Source organism: Chelonia mydas, chromosome 5 (genome assembly GCF_015237465.2).
Source record: "Chelonia mydas isolate rCheMyd1 chromosome 5, rCheMyd1.pri.v2, whole genome shotgun sequence".
NCBI lineage: Eukaryota > Metazoa > Chordata > Testudines > Cheloniidae > Chelonia > Chelonia mydas.
Genome location: NC_051245.2, coordinates 109198152 through 109216887, shown reverse-complemented (window position 1 = coordinate 109216887; position 18736 = coordinate 109198152). Strand labels below are relative to the sequence as shown.

The following is an 18736-nucleotide window of genomic DNA, read 5'->3' as shown; positions in this document are numbered from 1 at the left end:
CACATGCTAAGGTTCCAGGAGCATTGTTCATTCTGCCATATCGCAGATCTGTAATATTTTTGTCCCTCTTTTTCCTGATAAACGGTAGCTTAATATATTCTAGCGTAAATCTGGCCAAGATAATTTTGCTGTTGAAACCTTACCATTTGCTTTTCCTGATTGTGCAATACATTTGCATAAATGCAGTGCTTGTATATAATCATAGGCAGCATAATTTAAATGTCTGTTAATAAAAATTACCACAATGTGTTTGAGTCTCCTCTGATACTAGCCATCCATAGTTGTTATTCTTACAGGGCCAACCCACACTACCATCATGCTAACACCACAGGGGCTGCACTAGATTACACATGGAATTTATCATCTTCCTCCTGCCCTTTGTGCCTTTGAAAATCACCCATTTTAGTGTTTTCTACCTTACTAGCCATCTCTTCTCCCATTTGAGATCATAATGCTCTTGTTATGGCAGCAATTTGTTCCCAAGGAAAAATTAGAGCAGTGAGAGAGCATTAGAGCATTCCCAAACTTGTTCCACCGCTTGTGCGGGGAAAGCCCCTGGCAGGCCAGGCCGGTTGTTTACCTGCCACGTCCACAGGTTTGGCCGATCGCAGCTCCCAGGGCCCACGGTTTGCTGCTCCAGGCCAATGGGAGCTGCTGGAAGTGGCGGCCAATACGTCCCTCGGCCTGCGCCGCTTCCAGCAGCTCCCATTGGCCTGGAGCAGCAAACCGCGGCCACTGGGAGGATCAGCCGAACCTGCGGACGCGGCAGGTAAACAAACCGGCCAGGCTCACCAGGGGCTTTCCCTGCACAAGTGGCGGAACAAGTTTGGGAACCACTGAATTAGAGTAAGAAAAAATCTTCATTCAGAAACACAAAAGGCTTGATTCACCACTATCCAGTTTTCAATTTATATTGGCATAAAATTGGAGTAATGCAATGATAAATAAGGCCCAAATATCTTCTACATGGAACAGAGGAAACTATTGGCCTATTAGTTTTTTCCCTCTCTACCCAAAATAGTTTCATAGTGAAGGTTCCACATCAGAGCGCTCAGATTTCAACGTACAGCTGGATTACTGACTGCACTTGCACGGAAAAAATCCCACTGGTTTTCAATAATGTTCATATTTTTTATATTGTAAAAAGGGATTAGATGACCTCTTCTGGGTTTAGGAGAATGCGTCTGTATTTAAATCTCCCAGGGATCAGTATGGCTTAAAATAATGCCTTTAATTTTTTGCTTTTACATTTAGCAATTTATCAAAAAAATGTTGCAGGTATTAGATCCCACATTGCACAATTAAACTGATATTTTCTTATAAGGGACTCAAGGGAGCTGATTCAAAAGCAGGAGTGTTCAAGCCTTTCATTCTTCTAAAGGTAAATAACAGAGTTCCATACGATCTTCCATGTGAAACTCTTAAAACAAAAGGTATTAATTTACTTATAGGCATATCTATGGCACTTGACACTAAAGTGTCTGAGCCCCTAACAAGGTTGTGATTTCTCCTTGCAACTTCCCTGGGAAATAAAGGCAAAATTATTATATGCAGTTTCCAAAAGGAAAACTGAGGCACAGATAGTTTAAGTGATTTGCCCAAAGTCACACAGGATGTCCCTCCAAATGGCTCTCTATGAACATTAAAAATCCCGTGGCACTTTCATTAGCGTTCTAGCCAACTCCACCAGGCTCCTTGGTCAATTTCTCCACCCCCTCGTTTATTGTGCAGTGCACTGCTCAGTTCCCACACTCCTTATACCACAGAGATGGCTGTGTTTCAGTGGTGCTTTTCATCAAGAAGGATTTAATGATACCGTTCCAAAATATTACAGTTAGGAGAGGTTGTTATGTGGTCTGATAAAATCGAATGGAAAAAACCCACCCTATTCATACACCATGAATATTGCATATTTAAATACAAAAGAGTCAAGAAATACTACAGGTTTCAGAGTAGCAGCCGTGTTAGTCTGTGTCTGCAAAAAGAAAAAGGAGTACTTGTGGCACCTTAGAGACTAACAAATTTATTTGAGCATAAGCTTTTGTGGGCTACAGCCCACTTCCTCAGATGCATAGAATGGAACAGATAGTAAGAAGATATAGATACACATACAAGAGAAGTTGGAAGTTTCCATACAAACTGTGAGAGGCTAATTAGTTAAGATGAGCTATTATCAGCAGGAGAAAAAAAACTTTTGTAGAGATAATCAGGATGGCCCATTTAGACAGTTGACAAGAAGGTGTGAGGATACTTAACATGGGGAAATAGATTCAATATGTGTAATGACCCAGCCACTCCCAGTCTCTAATCAAACCCAAGTTAATGGTATCTAGTTTCCATATTAATTCAAACTCAGCAGTTTTTCATTGGAGTTTGTTTTTGAAGCTTTTCTGTTGCAAAATTGCCACCCTTAAATCTTTTACTGAGTGGCCACAGAGGTTGAAGTGTTCTCCTACCGATTTTTGAATGTTATGATTCCTGCTGTCAGATTTGTGTCCATTCATTCTTTTGGGTAGAGACTGTCCAGTTTGGCCAATGTACACAGCAGAGGGGCATTGCTGGTACATGATGGCATATATCACATTGGTAGATGTGCAGGTGAATGAGCCCCTGATGGCATGGCTAATGTGATTAGGTCCTATGATGGTGTCACCTGAATAAATATATGGACAGAATTGGCATCGGGCTTTGTTGCAAGGATAGGTTCCTGGGTTAGTGTTTTTGTTGTGTGGTGTATGGTTGCTGGAGAGTATTTGCTTCAGGTTGGGGGGCTGTCTGTAAGCGAGGACTGGTCTGTCTCCCAAGATCTGTGAGAGTGAGGGATCATTTTTCAGGACAGGTTGTAAATCTTTGATGATGCGCTGGAGAGATTTTAGTTGGGGGCTGAAGGTGACAGCTAGTGGCGTTCTGTTATTTTCTTTGTTGGGCCTGTCCTGTAGTAGGTGACTTCTGGGTACTCTTCTGGCTCTGTCAATCTGTTTTTTCACTTCAGCAGGTGGGTATTGTAGTTTTAAGAATGCTTGATAGAGATCCTGTCTCTGTCTGAGGGATTGGAGCAAATGCGGTTGTATCTTAAAGCTTGGCTGTAGACAATGGATCGTGTGGTGTGTCCTGGATGGAAGCTGGAGGCATGTAGGTAAGTATAGCGGTCAGTAGGTCTCTGACAATAGCTCATCTTAACTAATTAGCCTCTTACAGTTTGTATGGAAACTTCCAACGTGTGTGTGTGCGTGCGCGTGTGTGTGTTCTTACTATATGTTCCATTCTATGCATCTGATGAAGTGGGCTGTAGCCCACGAAAGCTTATGCTTTAATAAATTTGTTAGTCTCTAAGGTGCCACAAGTACTCCTGTTCTTTTTGAAGAAATACTAAAGTTAAGCTTGATTCTTCTTTCTTTTACACAGACTTCAAAAGAGTTATTCCTGATTTATAAGGGTAGGAGAGGTGAATCACATCAGATTCAAAAGTTACTTTGTAACATTAATTTGCACTTGTTGCATATACTGGGCCAAATTCTCCATTGGTGTAAATCAGTGCAGCTCCACTGTCTTCAATGCAGGTAATCCCGTTTACACCAGCTGAGTATCGGGTCCTATGTATTTAGGTATACATATAATGACTTAATTAATCATTGGAAATACATGCAGTGTGAGAGAATCCAAACAGTTGGGGTGGAGCAGAGTGAGGGCTTGTCTACACTACCCGCCGGATAGGTGGGCAGCGATCGATCCATCGGGGGTCAATTTATCACGTCTACTATAGACGCGATAAATCAACTGCTGAGCGCTCTCCCGTCAACTCCGGTACTCCACCAGAACAAGAAGCACAAGCGCAGTTGACGGGAGAGCAAGCAGATCCAAGTACATCGACTTCAGCTATGCTAGTCATGTAGCTGAATTTGCGTATCTTAGATCGACCCCGTGCAGTAGTGTAGACAAGCCCTGAGTTCACACCATTGCCGCTATAACAGAAAGACCAACAGCTAGATTGTGCCTTATAGGCCCAGCCCTGTGTTGGGGGCATTGCGCAGCTGCATGGCTGTAAGAGCAGCACCCTGTCTCAGAGGCCTGGTCTGCACTAAGCAATGTTACCGTGCCTCCTCACCACTGTGAACTAGTGTTCTGATATGAGATGCTAAACATGTTCAGTAGTCAGTGCAGACCAGGACAAACTGTGGTCATGTCAGCATAAAAACTGTCAACCTTGAACAAACATGACAAAGTTTCATGGCATAGACCAGGCCAGAGAAGCAGTAGCCAACCCCAAAGATTCACAAATCATAAATCAGAAGCCCAAAAATCATGAGATTGTAAAACAACAATAAATGTTGGGTCTTTTTATTTGCCTTCTGACTTTGGAGCCTTTAGGGTTCAGGTTTTTGAGATTTTCTCTGCAACCATGAAGGCTAGAAAACCATGAAAACTTTCATTTAAAAAAAATTAAGTTGAGATTCCCACAACCAAGTGTGTCCAGGAGCTAGGGCTTTAAGTAAAAACATTAAATGTTGTGAGACTGGCTATAAAATTGCAAAAACTGAGAACAGTGTGCCCAGTGCTTCCCAGTTCTCTGCCTGCCAGTGTGGGGGTGGACCTTGAGTACACAGACTGAGATTCTGCCTAGCCCTTACGTGGGTCATGCATCTGGAAGGTGATCTGCCCAAAAGTATATTTGTATCTAGAATGCAACCCTCAGAAAATAAACATCAAAAAAGGCTGCTTCACATACAGAAGAAAGAAGCCTACCTCTTCAACTCGGCAATAAGCAGAGCTGTGCAGGGGACACCTAGTGTCATTAACGAGATGTTGTTGATAGCAGGCTTAATGAATGCAAGGCATGTAGTGACTCCAGAAAGGACACCGACTGCAGCTTTAAACCTTGCCCTGAATAATTAAAGAAAAGGTGTACACTTTGGTTTAATTAAAGCCTTACATTAAAGATAAACAAGAAAAGGCAACAAGATCCTAAAAATGTTTAAAATTGTTGTAAACAAAATTTTATTTCTTTGAATAGGCATAAGATACGACACACACTATGATAACAACAACATGGTGTGTACAGAATGCCTACTTTGGCTCCGATCTGGCAAAGACTTTAACTTTGCATACATGTGTGTCTCGTGCATATGTCTTTGCAAGACTGCAACCTTGAGAGTTTAATATTTTATATGCACACTGATCATAAATATTTGAAACTGAGGCCCTATTCTGATCTCTGTTATTCCAGTATAATTCATGAGCTATTCCACTGCATTCAATTGAGTTACAAGGTCTAAAACCAGTGCAGTGTTGCCAATTCTCATTATTTTACGAGTATAATGATATTTATTATTTTCCTTAAAGCCCTATCTACTGGAATCATGTTACGTGAGAATATCAGCTTTTTTTTTTTTTAATTTATTAAATAAAGTATTTTCTAGCTCTCTTGGTTGCAGAGAAAAGCTTGCAAACCTGAAATCTAAAGGTTCAAAACCTCACAAAGCTAATACAGAGATTTTTTTTATTTTTAGATTTTTTATATATGTCATGATTCTAAAACCAATGATTTTGGGGGGCCTGCTTTGTGGTTTTTTTTGTTTGTTTAAGGTTCAGATTTGGCAATACTCCCAGTATAATTAACTATTTATGTTAAACGATCTGTTCAACTTTGTATTTCACAGTGACACTCCGAGTACCTTTTTCCAGACCTCAAAAAGAGCTCTGTGTAAGACGGAAAGCTTGTCTCTCTCACCAACAGATGATGGTCCAATAAAAGAGATTAACTCAGGTAAAAATATATCTTAAAGAGCTCAGGATGGTTCCCTGATTGTGTCTTGAAGCTCATTACACTATTTCACTAATGCACCCACCTTGTCTCTCTAACATCCTGTGACTTGACAGAGCTACAGTGACACTGCATACATATATATTACCTGTCATTTCGAAAAACCTTTGGGAGGTATCTTCTGGGGAACCACATAGCCAGAGCGCACATCAGGACCCAAAGAATAGCCAGCTCATCTAGCATCTGACCCAGGAAACTGAGTGTAGCATGGAAATAGACAGATCCAATTCCTGGATGAATCAATTAAAAAGCCAATATGAAGTTATAGTAGTGTATAGCACTAAAATATGCCGCTTAACAATGGACCTAATAGTACATGCTTTGACATGGAGATCATTCTGCCTGGAAATGGCAGAAGGACTTAAACAACACTACAATCTGTGGCAGCTAAAACTTATTGCAAAACAACCAATTTATGAAAGGTGCAAATGTCAGCTCTAAATAGCAAAATGGAGCTTACGTAAAGGAAAGAGCACATCAGGATATCACTATTAATTGAAATGGGCACAGTATTATTTTTTTTTAAAAACCCGCAACTCCAAACTAAACAACTAAAAACAACTAAAAATAGAGATACCCCCTCCCAGCCAGTGAGAAAGTCAAACAAGGGTAGCAGCAGGTGGTGGCTAAACCTTAGCATGATTTACAGGTGGAAATCCCATGCTTTTTTATAGAGCTATGCAACCTGCACAATAATTCTTTGCCCCATCTATGTAGTATTTCAAAATCTTCCATTGTCGCTGACAGTGGAAACATTAATGATCCTCTGTACATAGGATGGGTAAACATTCACTTCTATGGAGAGAAATTATCAGCATGTTACAAACAAAAGGCTCCTGAACTCCTCCCAAATGATGCTAAATATCCTCAACTCCTACTAAAGTAATGGGCTGTGGGTGTTCAGCACTGCTTAGCATCAAGCCCAAATGTAGCAAAGGAAGGGCAGGACGGAGCTAAGCAGGCCAGAGTTCCAGCCAACCTCTATTGTCACAATACATTTTCCTTTGTAAAAGTGCACATGCTTCAGTATCAAGTAAGTTCAACCAAACTGCTCACTAGAAGTCAGGGTTGCTTTATTTTTCAAAAACATGATATGCGGGCAGGAAAAGGACGTAATTTCCTCTCTCTTGCAGTTCATGCATGACCAGACATACACACACACCAACTTACCAACAACAACTAGCAGAGTCCATATTAAGTATATTCCACTGTTGAAGCAGGTTGCATATTGACGAAATAAGCACATACATATTGGTGGCAAAACAAAAAACAAGATGTTGCTTATCTAGAAAAGAAAAAATAAAATAAAATGTATCAAATAAAGGGGGAAAATTAAACAAACTTTTAAAGTTTGTAAGCTGCCAAAAAACATCTAGAAAAGCACATTTGTTGCTTGGTCTGATGATAACCCCAGCTCACCAAATCTCATATGTCCTTCTGTTTTTTCAAAGCTGACCCAGGTTCTGCAGTGGAGGTCTTTACTTTGAGAATGTTAAGCATAAATCCATCCGGACTGGGAACAATGTATAATGTGGATGATCCCTTCCTTAAAATACCTTGTAAATCTATCCCATGAGCAACATTGCTGTGATTACACAAATACATTATCAAATATTCATGTCATTGCAATTCAAAAAGTATATAATGACAACAAGAGGTGAATAACAAGAATCTTAGCTGGTGGCACTCTTCTTAATGACTGAGGGAGCCTTGCATGAAAACTTGTGGAACTGCCCGGATACAGATCATGTGGTCCTCCCTTAGAGGAAGGCGGAGGCACTTGGGCTGGGGAACCCTGCTGCAGCTCTTAGGCAGTAACAGGCAGCCGTGGAGCATCTACCCTACAACTTCATCCTCAGGTGAGAGGCAGGGGAGGGAGACAGAATTCCTCATCACTGCCTCTATTACATTCTCAGTGCCTAGCCCAATTACTCAGGCAGGAGAGAGAGCTTGGTCATAAGAGAGTCCCCCTGAAAAAAAAAAGGGGGGGAATTACAGCTGCCTTTGAAACCTATAATTTATACTGGCCAGTTTGGCCTTTTAGGGCCTGATCACATATTCCCAGTGCCCCTCAACCTTCCACTGAAGTTAATGAGAGTCTGGGGTGGACAAAGCATGTAGGATTGGACCCTTAATGGGTGTGTTTGCTCCTTCAACTATATTTTTCCCTACTCACGTCCTCAAATATAGTCTTCCCTTTACACAAGAACCTAATTCAGAGAGATTAAAATTCAATCACCTCATTTACATTCCCAGGAAGGGTCAAAACATGTTCCTAAAACCAGCATTCAAAATGACAGGAACTGAAGGAGGGGCTCCTAAGCATATTCATTTGCAAGCACTGTATGCAAGAAGCATTAAATCAAACTAAAGATGCCCCCTCAGAGGGTCACATTTTCTTCAGAAGCCTTGACCTTTGGGTTTAATTAAAGTAAAATATTTAGAAAAAGCAATCTCCCGCTCGGTTTAAAATAGCACACTCTTTACTAGAAACACAGTGAATTTGTGCCAGCATTTGGAAACAGCATTCAGCCTGAGACTTAGAAGATAATATGATAGAGATGAGCTCACTTGTACTTTTAAAATCAATTTTTTCTTTAAGAAAAGATTACAATGAAAATGTTGAAAAGGCTGAAATGCAACAAAAACTTACATTAAAAAAATTGACCAACCCACCTCTCCTGTCACCTAAAAATAAAAAAAGCTAGATCAGCCGGCTATTGAGAAGAGGGAGAAAGGATTCTGTGGCTTTTTTAGGACTGTCATCTAGGACTGTTACAGAACAATATATGGTTGGCAGGAAGAGGTTTGAAATACATCATTAGAAGCCACTGTATTGAATTTCTGATTTTATCAAAATAAACTATATAGAAAAGGGGATCCTGATATACTGTATTAAAAGGCTTAATGTAACCGTTCTTGGCTTTGAGCTACATTACAAACTGGACCAAATTCCATCACTGCAAACATTTGGTTCCCTCATTTTGGTCAACAAAAGACCCAAGAGTGTAAACAAAGGCACAATGAAGAAAGATTGTCCAGTTCTTGTTACCCAGAACTTCCACAAAGGTCTGCAATGCCGCAGATAGAGTATAGCTTTACCAAAGCCAAATTAAAAACAAATCAACCTTCCTGTCCCCAAAAAACCCACGACATGTATACATACCTGATTTAAACTCAATTTAGGAGTGTCCACACAGTTTGCGCCAGTCTAACTAAATAAAATTTTAAAATATCTTTAGGTAACTGTTTCAAAATTTGTGTTTAGACAAGGCCTTTGTCCTGTGACTACAGGACTGTGCCATTAAATCTTTGCTGAGAAGTGAATAATATCTGGCCTTTTGGGATGTGTATTAGCAAGGTTCTGCTATAGTACTTTAAGGGCCTGATTCAAAGCCCATTCAAGACAAGGGCAGTCTTTCCAGTGACTTCAATGGGCTTTGGGTCAGGCCCATAGCCATGTTATCCCAAGTCATTTTAGAGGTATGGAGTGAAATCTTGGCTCCAATGAGGTCAGTGGCAAAACTCCCATTGACTTGAGTTGGGCCAGGACTTCCACCATAGATCTGTTAACAGCTGTCTTTTCTTGACCTAATCTGATCATTCATCCTGGTGCACCCCCTGCACTTTCCAGGACTACATTCTATAGTATTACCATTCATGTTTTAGCTAATTTTCTCAGCATTTCACAATAGAGGGTGTTCACCACCCTCTCCCATCTCACTTCCAGCCTGTTCCAAGTCACATTTGCTTTCATTAAGAAGTGTTCTCTTTTGTTTATCCTAAAAACTTCCTCCCTATGTTTTAGGTTCTTGTGCAGGGACAACACGGGCAAATATAGCAGACTACTTTCCCCAAAGTGCTCAGATATCATAGGGCACCCATACACCAGATCACTCTTGACAGTGGTTCTAGGGAAATCATAGCATCAGCAATGCTGGGCTCAAATGTGGGATTTGCTTTTATTTAAATGTGTGGAGCTAGCAAGAAAAAAAGACACGGACTGAGATCATGTAGTCCTCACTGATTCGCTCAGCAGAGGGTTTGGTGTGTAAATGTAGTTCTATAACTGCATGCAGTGCTACAATCGGTTGCTAACCTGGAAAGGAAAAAAAAAAAAAGCCAGAAAGAACAGGAGACAAAGAGGAAGGAGCTAGGCAAGTTTTTAGGAAGATGGGTTCGAGAAACCCCCAAAAGACAGTGAGGTGGGAAGAAAAGAGTCAGAGAAACTCAGGGTACCATCCTGCCAGCCCTCCATACATGATTACCCATCAAAACTGAAGGAAGCCCTGCACAGAATTTGCAGGATCCCAGTGTACACCACACTTTCCATACAAATCTGTGAAGCTGTACAATGCCCCACTAATGTGGATGCACTTATAGTGGTATAAAGCTATTCCCTTACAGGAAGGGGATAGGGGAATAAGCTATACCAGTGGAATGCACCTTTATACTGGCTTAACTGCATTCAGGACTAGGGATTGTAACAGGATAATTATTTCAGTTAAAAAAAAAAATCATAGCCCTAACTGAAATAGTTGAATCAATCCAAAAGCCTGGGTGCAGACCACGCCAACAGAGATGCACTTGAACTGGTCAATATAAATCCAGCAATTTACCAAATTAAAATTTTCTAATATAGATAAACCTATAGACCAGCCCTAAACTTGATACATAAGAAGCTGCTATTGCAGAACTGAAAGGAATTTGCTCAGCTTTGTGGGGGGGGTGGGAGGGGGGTGGACGACTTTCAAGAGCAGCAATTTTAAGTTCTTCCACGTACAGCATTCTGTGTTCACCTCTACTCCAGTGCAAACACTACTAGCCTAGGCCCCAGGCATGTTGCTCCCAAAAGAAAGAAAAGAGCGTCACACAAGTTAGATGGTCCCAAATATTAGAATGTGGGAGTGGGTGGAGATAAAACTCTCTTTTGTATTTTGTTTAGTCTTTGAGCCCAGTTCTGATTTCAGCTATGCTGGTAGAAATGTGGAGTAACTCCAATGAAGTCAAAGTTACACTGGTAAATCCAGCATAAATGAGACTGATATCTGACCCTTTCCATATATTGTTGATTTAAGAGAGATATATACACAGAATTAGGATCAGAAAAATTTCCAATCAGTATAGTAGATGGTATTTTTGTGAAAAGAAAAGGAGTACTAGTGGCACCTTAGAGACTAACCAATTTATTTGAGCATAAGCTTTCGTGAGCTACACCTCACTTCATCGGATGCATTCAGTGACTGAATGCATCCGATGAAGTGAGGTGTAGCTCACGAAAGCTTATGCTCAAATAAATTGGTTAGTCTCTAAGGTGCCACTAGTACTCCTTTTCTTTTTGCGACTACAGACTAACGCGGCTGCTACTCTGAAACCTGGTATTTTTGTGATCAACCTTAACATTTTCCATTTCATTTTAAAATGAAAAAGTTTTAAAGTTCCAGTAAAATAAAAATGTTAGCCTTATACGATGGTGAAACAAAATCAACAGAAAACAGGCACGTGAAACCAGATCACAAAAGACGCTTCCCACCCCCACCCCCCCACCGTCCAAATAAAGCTACAGGAAAACTGATAACTTGCAATGCAGTTGGACAGTAAGACCACAGCCCTAATGCAATAAAATACCAACACTGTCACATGCAAGAAGACCTTATTCTAGCCCTGTGTGCAAAAAGGCAAGGGAAAGCTGAGGGTCTGCTGCTATTTTCCCCAAGCTAGAAAAACAAAAGATCTCATTTCCTTTTAACTCCCCATGGAAATGCTTTGAAATCAAGGCTAAAAAACTATGAAATACAAAAGAAGATGATAGTATTTTTGCTATATTTGGATAACTTCCTATTAAAGTTAGCAAACAAAAAGTAACAAATGTAAATGTTATTTGCATCTTATTTTTTTATTTAAAAAAGTCAATGAAAGTGACAGGATGTACCAATAATATTTAAATAATTCCTTAGTCAGAGACACACACACACACACTATATACATACGTATGTATTAAACATAAGATATAAAAATAAATACCGAGTGTACTGCAGGCACTGTAAGACACAGGGACATGCATACAGATGTGCAAACACAAAGCTATGTACTCGATACACACCGTGTTGTAGAACTCGGCTATCGTGGGCACGATAGTGTAGTTATCTTCGCACCAGTCTACCTCGGAGCTGCCGGCTCGCAGCTGATCCCACAAGTAGAGGGTGCTCATGACTGGGGTGGATCTGCCTTAGGGCCGCTTCTGCTTTTTCCGCTGCGGCTGTGCTGGGGCTCTCTCTGTGCTGTTGCTCCCCTGGACTAATCAGCAAGACCCAGACAACATTGAGGTAGCACCCGCAGCAGCTTCCTCCTGTTTTCCTTTGCTCCAACCGGATATGGAGCTCCACAAGCAGCACCTCTCAGCCTGTTGGACTCATCCTCCCTCCTCCCAGTGGGTTTTTTAGCTTAAGGCACGCTTCCCTGCTGATCAGCCTGCCCGCCCTCAGCCCCAAAGCGCCTGCGCCTTCGGCCTCAGCCAAGCTGCTGCCCTGTATTTACCACGTACGACACAGAGAGCCGGCTCCTGCTCCAATTGAAGTCCGCGCAAGCTCCTGTTGATTGACTTCTGTCGTGCAGGACCGGGCTGGAGGAGCACAGAAGAGACGAGGGTGTACGGAATAATTCTGCACCGGTCCCCAGCGGAGGCACCAGGTGGGACTTAATAAATCTTAATTTCTATCTCTGGGATTCCAGGCTGTCCCCACTCCGAAACCCACACACATGTGGGCGGAAACATTTAAGACACAAAGTGAACAAACAGGGAAATAAAGGATAATGCAGACATTTTTTCAATGCAACATCCGCTGCATCAGGGCACCAGCACAAGTAAAACAGACTGATTTAGAAACACTTAAATTAATGAACTGCAGTAATCTTTCCTAGAACAGCTTCTGGATTGAGCTTCCCCCCCCCCCCCCGTTCTCGTGAAAATCCATAGTCTGGCAGTTTTGCAGACTAAAGCTGTCTGTTTACACACAGAAAAAGAGAAAGGAGCAGAGCCAGCTTCCCCACACTGCCCCACCCGTGTCCCTTAGCCTGTTTCAAAGGGATAACCTCTAAGGGTATGTCTACATTCCAATGTAAACCTGGGCTCAGATTCAGGCTCAAGCCCAACCTCTCCCCCCCTTCAGTCTACACACAAATCTATCTGATTCAGACCAGTAAGCCTTCTGAACCCAGATCCTAGGACTCTGCAAGGTGGGTGCTTCTGAACCTGAGTCACACTTAGGGTGACCAGATGTCCAAATTTTATAGGGACAGTCCCGATTTTTGGGTCTTTTTCTTATATAGGCTCCTATTACCCCCCACCCCGTCCTGATTTTTCACATTTGCTGTCTGGTCACCCTAGTCACACTGGGGCTTGCGAGGGTCCACAATGCATCATTTTGCACCATGAACAGAGCTTGGGACCAGATCCCCCAGTCTCACATCCTGAGAGTCTGCAAACACTATCCCACAATGCCACGGGCCAGCCTTCTTATCCTTTCTATCCCAAGATTAGCCAATTGACTCCCAGGAAACAGAAGCATCCCCCTGGTGCATGTACAGCTGCTTGGCATTTAATGTTTCCATTTTATTCTGACTGCTGAGTTGCTAACAGCGGGAACTGTCTCCTGAGTTAACTATGGCCACCAGCAAGAAGTCTGTTGCCAAGCACACTGCTACCTGGTCACAGGACCATGGTCAAATTCTGGTAAATCTGTGGTGTGAGGAGAAGAAGACATTCGGTTTCAATAAGAATACCAGAAATGACCATGCGTACTAAGAAATACCAGACAGATCAGTGCAGGGAGTGGATTAAGTGGTTCAAGAGCAACTACCAAGAAAGCCAGGGATGGAGGACTGCACCTCTGGGAACTCCCTATCATCCTTTCTCTTTTAGGAGAAGTTTGATCAGATGCATTGAGCACTGAGCCCCCCAGCGGTTCACAATAACCTGGTCAGCAATGGCAACCTTCTGACCTCTGAATCTTGTACACCACCAGAAGGGAGCCAGCAGCTGCCAGATCAGTCTAGTGAAGTGACTCTGGTGCTCACACCAGTCCCCAAGGAGACTTTGCTGCCAGAGCAGCTGCAGCATGTCCACACTCAGAGGAGCTGTTCGATGACCCCCTGGAGGAGCAGCCCACTGTGGAAGTAGAAGCAGAAGAGGCAAAAATAACTCCAGTGCCTGGTAAATATTTTGGCTCCATGGTTGTTGTTATTAATACACAAATGGGAGAGATTTGTGATTTATGAGCCAACACAATTTTTATTACAAACCCTGGGTAGGAGTGTGTATCCACTAATGGCGGAATGCACGCCTCAGCATTTTGGCATCTGCTCCCTCTATTCACATGGCATTAAAATGGAGACTGAGAAGTGCAAACAACAGTTAAGCGGTTAACATTAAATTTTTACTAGATACTTGTATGTTCTTACAAAGATATGCTGGAGTGTTAAAAGTAAGAACCTTATGTTGCCTTTCCTTTTTGTATGCTGTGCAGTACAAAGTGGCCACGCCACAACATAACAGGCTACCTGTAATCTGTACGGGAAGGAGGCAGAAATGTAGTTTATGGGTGATTAAATCCATGTCTAATAGGGCTGGAGGGTTGTATGTAGTCCAGAAAAGTTTTGAGGGAGAGGAGGTGGCTGTGCAGTTCTTTGAGAGTCCGTATTATTGTGTGTGTTGACATGCAGTCCATGAGCAGATGTAGTCACAATAGACTGTATCATAAGCCGTAGGGATGCAGTAATCCATGTGGATGCTAATACAGCATCCTGTTCATTCCCCCATGAATCTTGGGTGCTGATAGCTACAAACTTTACCTGTAGGAGGAACTCCAGATAGGCAGTCACATTTTGGGGAAAGGCATATTTTCCAGACCCACCAGCCCACTCCACTTGTTAACGTGTTGCTTGCTCACCGTAAGCTTGAAAACCTCTGTGGAATACATGGCTGGCTTGCCACTGGTAGCATGGAATAGAATGGCCCTTTGCCATTCAGGGAACTCCAGGATTCTTATGTCCTCCAGAATATGGAATGCCTGAAAGGACTGAGAAACCTTAGCTAGTAAACCATGACACACACACCCCTGCCCCCAGGGTATCATGGTCTGCACTTTACAAATGCTATACTTTTAAAATTTCACCTTACCGTTGTGTGTACATTCTTTGCACTCTGCTTAACTCAGTTATGTCCATGGAGTTTCTGGGAATCAAATCGCTTCTCTAAGAATATAATGAAAGCTGGGTTTACAAAGCATCAATTTTTGGCCTTGAGATTCCACAGGCACTTTTCTCTGAGGATACAGTGAACCTTTTTTGAAGTACTGCTACAATAATGTGCTGTTTGATGGTGGCTTTCACTCCCTTCCACCTGTGCAGGCCCTTCCACCTCTGCAGCTTAACCACACTCCAGCAGAAGCCTGAGATTTCTAACGGTCAAAGAGAAAGCATTTCTGCGATGAACTTAAGGTGGACATCCTGGACAGGGCCAACAAGCAGATACAGTACCAAAGGGAAAAGAATTCATGGCAAGTGGAAAGGCACAGACAGGCTACTGAGTGCAAGGAGAGAATTGAAGCAGGTCAGTTGAGAGTTGCAGCACAGTTTCGGGAGCAGGAACATTGCTTGAGGGAGGAAGACAGAGCATGGCGGAAAGACCTGTTTGAGAGGCTGTAAGGGCTAATGGCCACAAGAGTTCAGGCTTCTGCTCCACCTGTACCACATCCTGAGCCCTCTCCATGGTACCATGTCATGCAGACTAGGAACACATTGGACAATACAAAAGTTGGGTGGCCCATGCAACCAAGACTGAACACTAGTAGCTGGACAGGTCAAATACACCCCCAGCAGTCCTCCACCCCCAGGCATCGTCACCAAGTTTACACTAAATGTGCTAGAAAGGGAGGCCCAGGGACATGCAAAAGTAGGGAATTTATTTGTTTGCACTGGCTTCACTGTTGAATGTTTGGGTTATGCACTTTATTTTATTATGGATTTTGGTGTTGGTTTATTACTGGTGTTTTGGTGTTCTAATGGCAGCTGGCCTGGCTGACAATGCTTTAATATTGTTTGGTTGGGTTTTTTTGTAATAGACATGTTCACAAATAAAGGCTTTTATTTTATTATAAAAGTTTATTGCCATCATTCCACCACATCATATAATGTGTATTTCAAAGAATGAAGACATGATAAGGCACAACTAGGAAGTTTTATCCAAATACAAGTTCTTCATACATCGATTCAGATCAGTCCATAATGAAAATCCACATTTCAAGTCACACAAACCACTGTCTCCACCCCACTGGATAAGCAGTTATCGCATCCACAATTAACCATTTGTGACAATCACACACACTCCATTTGTAGCATTACAGCAAAAGTACTTCATTTATTATAAAAATTACTGTACAAATACACCCATAAAATGTACCATTCTCCCTCCTCCACTGGTCCAGGCAAGTCTGTAACACAAGTGCTCAAAGTATCCATGATTTCTGTTGCCCATGTGTATCCTGCTCCAGCTGTGATAAGTGTACCTTCTGGCTGAGTGTACCGGTTCAGCAATCCATTACTGTCATACATCCATTCAGTGCCAAATGGCTCATCCTTTGGATTCACAAAGATTGTGAAGCACACAGCAAGCCACAATAATGCAGCCTGCACTGATTACACTGGTGTACAAACAGTTCTGTAAACAGCGCCAGTGGGATTTCAATCCACCAAATGCTCACTCATTCTATACCTACTAAGGGTGTAATTAAACCTTCTTTTACAGGGCCTCTGTGAGGAGGATGCAGTTTCATAAGCCTAAGCAAGGTGGTTTCCTCTAGAATAACAGTGGGGACAGTTACTCCATTTGACAATATCATGTGGTCAGAACAGTGTCCATGAAGTTAGACTCCCAATCAGTGGAAAACCCTGGCATCGTGAACTTTTTCAGTGCAGGCCATGTTGGCATCCATATATCAGACTCTGTAGTTCACAAGGGCCTGCATTACGATGTAGTACCCTCTGCTGTTTATGTGCTCCTTGAGGAAGGCAAACTATGGGCACGAGTCCCATTGATGGCCCCGGCACAATCTGGATACCCCATTCTCTCAAAAGCAGCATTTACTTCAGCGATATTGTTTATATCCACCAACTTGGGGTAAGTCACACGCCTGACTGCCTCAGAAACTTCCACCACCACTTTACCCCTGGTTGACTTTTCAACACCAGACTAGTTAGCAACAGACATGTAGCAGTCTCGGGTAGCCAGCTTCCAGATGGTTATAGCAACCCACTTCTAGACTGACATGGCTGCCCCCCGTCTGTGTCGTTATGCTGGAGTGTTGGGGCAAGCTGCTCACAAAACTCCACAAATGTAGCTTTCTTCATGTGAAAATTCTGGAGCCACTGCTGGTCATCCCAGAGTGATGAAGTGATCCACCAGTCTGTGCTTGTGGTCCTGCTCCAGAAGTGCTGGTCTATGGAAGGGGCATCAGCGGTTATACTGAGAGTTGTGAACAGCATCAGCCAGTTCAAGTCTTCTATATCTGTATCGTCCTCCTCCTCCTCCGACAGGTGCTTGAGGTAGGTCAGAAAATACCGCCAAAATGTCCACCAGCATCTCATGGATACTCTGCCAGTTTCCTGAAACAGGAGTGTAAGCCCAAGCAAGACAAGGTCTTCAAATAGTGACTCCTTCATGTTGCTGGCTCCAGTTACCAGGAGTGTGCAGACTCAAAAGATGGCTCAGCAGGATGTGTTGGTAGGCTGCAATGACATCTTGTAAAGAGCCAGGGGATGGACAGTCAACTTTACTAAAGTGTACCACAAACAAAGGGCTAGGGCAGCTACAGGTGGGGAGGGTGCTAGGAAGCATGGGATAGGCTTGTTTGACTTGGGTCTGCATAGTGTCGTGCTGACGCATGAGTGTGGGTGTAAAACTTAAGTCCAGAAATTCTAAATCCAGGGTTAATATTCAGCGTGGACGCTCAAGCCTGAGTTTACAAACACTGAGCCTGAGGGCTCAAGTCCCACAGACCCCTGGGCTTACATTGCAGTGTAGACATACCCAAAGAGCCAGAGGGCAGTCCATGCTCCATGGCTCATTCAGTCTTTGGTGTCTCTGTTGAGCGTGCAAGCAATTAGTGCTGATTATGGTAGTGGTTTTGTGATGTGTACACTTGTACGCTAGGAGCTGAACAGAACCCATAAAAATCTTTCCCCATGGATCATTGACCATTCATCAGATGCTTATAAGTTTTGGTTACTAGTGTCCTGGGCTAGATTGAAATCAGTGCTCTAGAGTGAAAGATTCCATGTCCCATTATTTTTATGAAATATTCTACAATATATTTGCTAGCACGTTAAGAAATAGTATAAATTAGAACACTTGTCAAAATAAATGAACAGAACACATTGTCATGAGGCACCTTGGATGCCTTTTTTTTACTGTATTTACTGGATATTTTGCAAAATTTATGAGTTTATCATAGGTGTCTCCATCATTAGTGTGAATTAGCAATGTTCTACACTAGGGGCCAGATTCTTTGCTCTGGGTGAACCATGCTTATTGCAAGACTGGAGGACGAGGAACCAAAGAGGGCAATGGAAACGTTAAGCATTTCTTTTTCTGTTTCCATAGCTGATTCCAGAAAAGGAGACAATTTACATCTTCCTTCCTTCCTACCTTTATTTGGCTCATGCCACTATTTTGTATTCAAAATATTTGTTCACAAAACACTTGGAAAGAAAATAACCGGATCATTACTTCTGCCCTTTTCCAATATGTTGGGTGATCTCAGAGAAGAAAGCCTATCTTTTGCATATCTGCTAACATGTGAAAGCTATAAATATGAATACTGGAGGGAAAATCAATTGGGGCACACCTGTATTGAAATA

The 18736-nt window shown here is 42.4% G+C and overlaps 1 protein-coding gene and 1 long non-coding RNA gene across 5 annotated transcripts in view; one reads left to right on the top strand and one right to left on the bottom strand.

Moving 5' to 3' along the window:
- ACER2 (alkaline ceramidase 2) overlaps positions 1-18736 on the bottom strand; it is a 40155-nt gene that overhangs the window by 19183 nt on the left and 2236 nt on the right. For 2 of the 4 annotated variants that reach the window (XM_043546318.1, XM_037902043.2), the window contains exons 2-4: positions 6992-7106; positions 5910-6051; positions 4744-4881 (exon numbers count right to left, since the gene is read on the bottom strand). In XM_043546318.1, the coding sequence (XP_043402253.1) occupies positions 4744-4881; positions 5910-6051; positions 6992-7067 (356 nt within the window). In that variant the 5' untranslated portion in view covers positions 7068-7106. Of the gene's footprint in view, positions 1-4743; positions 4882-5909; positions 6052-6991; positions 7107-11924; positions 12063-18736 lie in introns of those variants that run through there. The other 2 variants (XM_007061682.4, XM_027824152.3) reach the window with 2 other exon arrangements.
- On the top strand, positions 12374-15975 carry LOC119566577. Its single transcript, XR_005225781.2, has 2 exons — positions 12374-12511; positions 13743-15975. It is a non-coding gene; the product is annotated as an uncharacterized LOC119566577 (long non-coding RNA).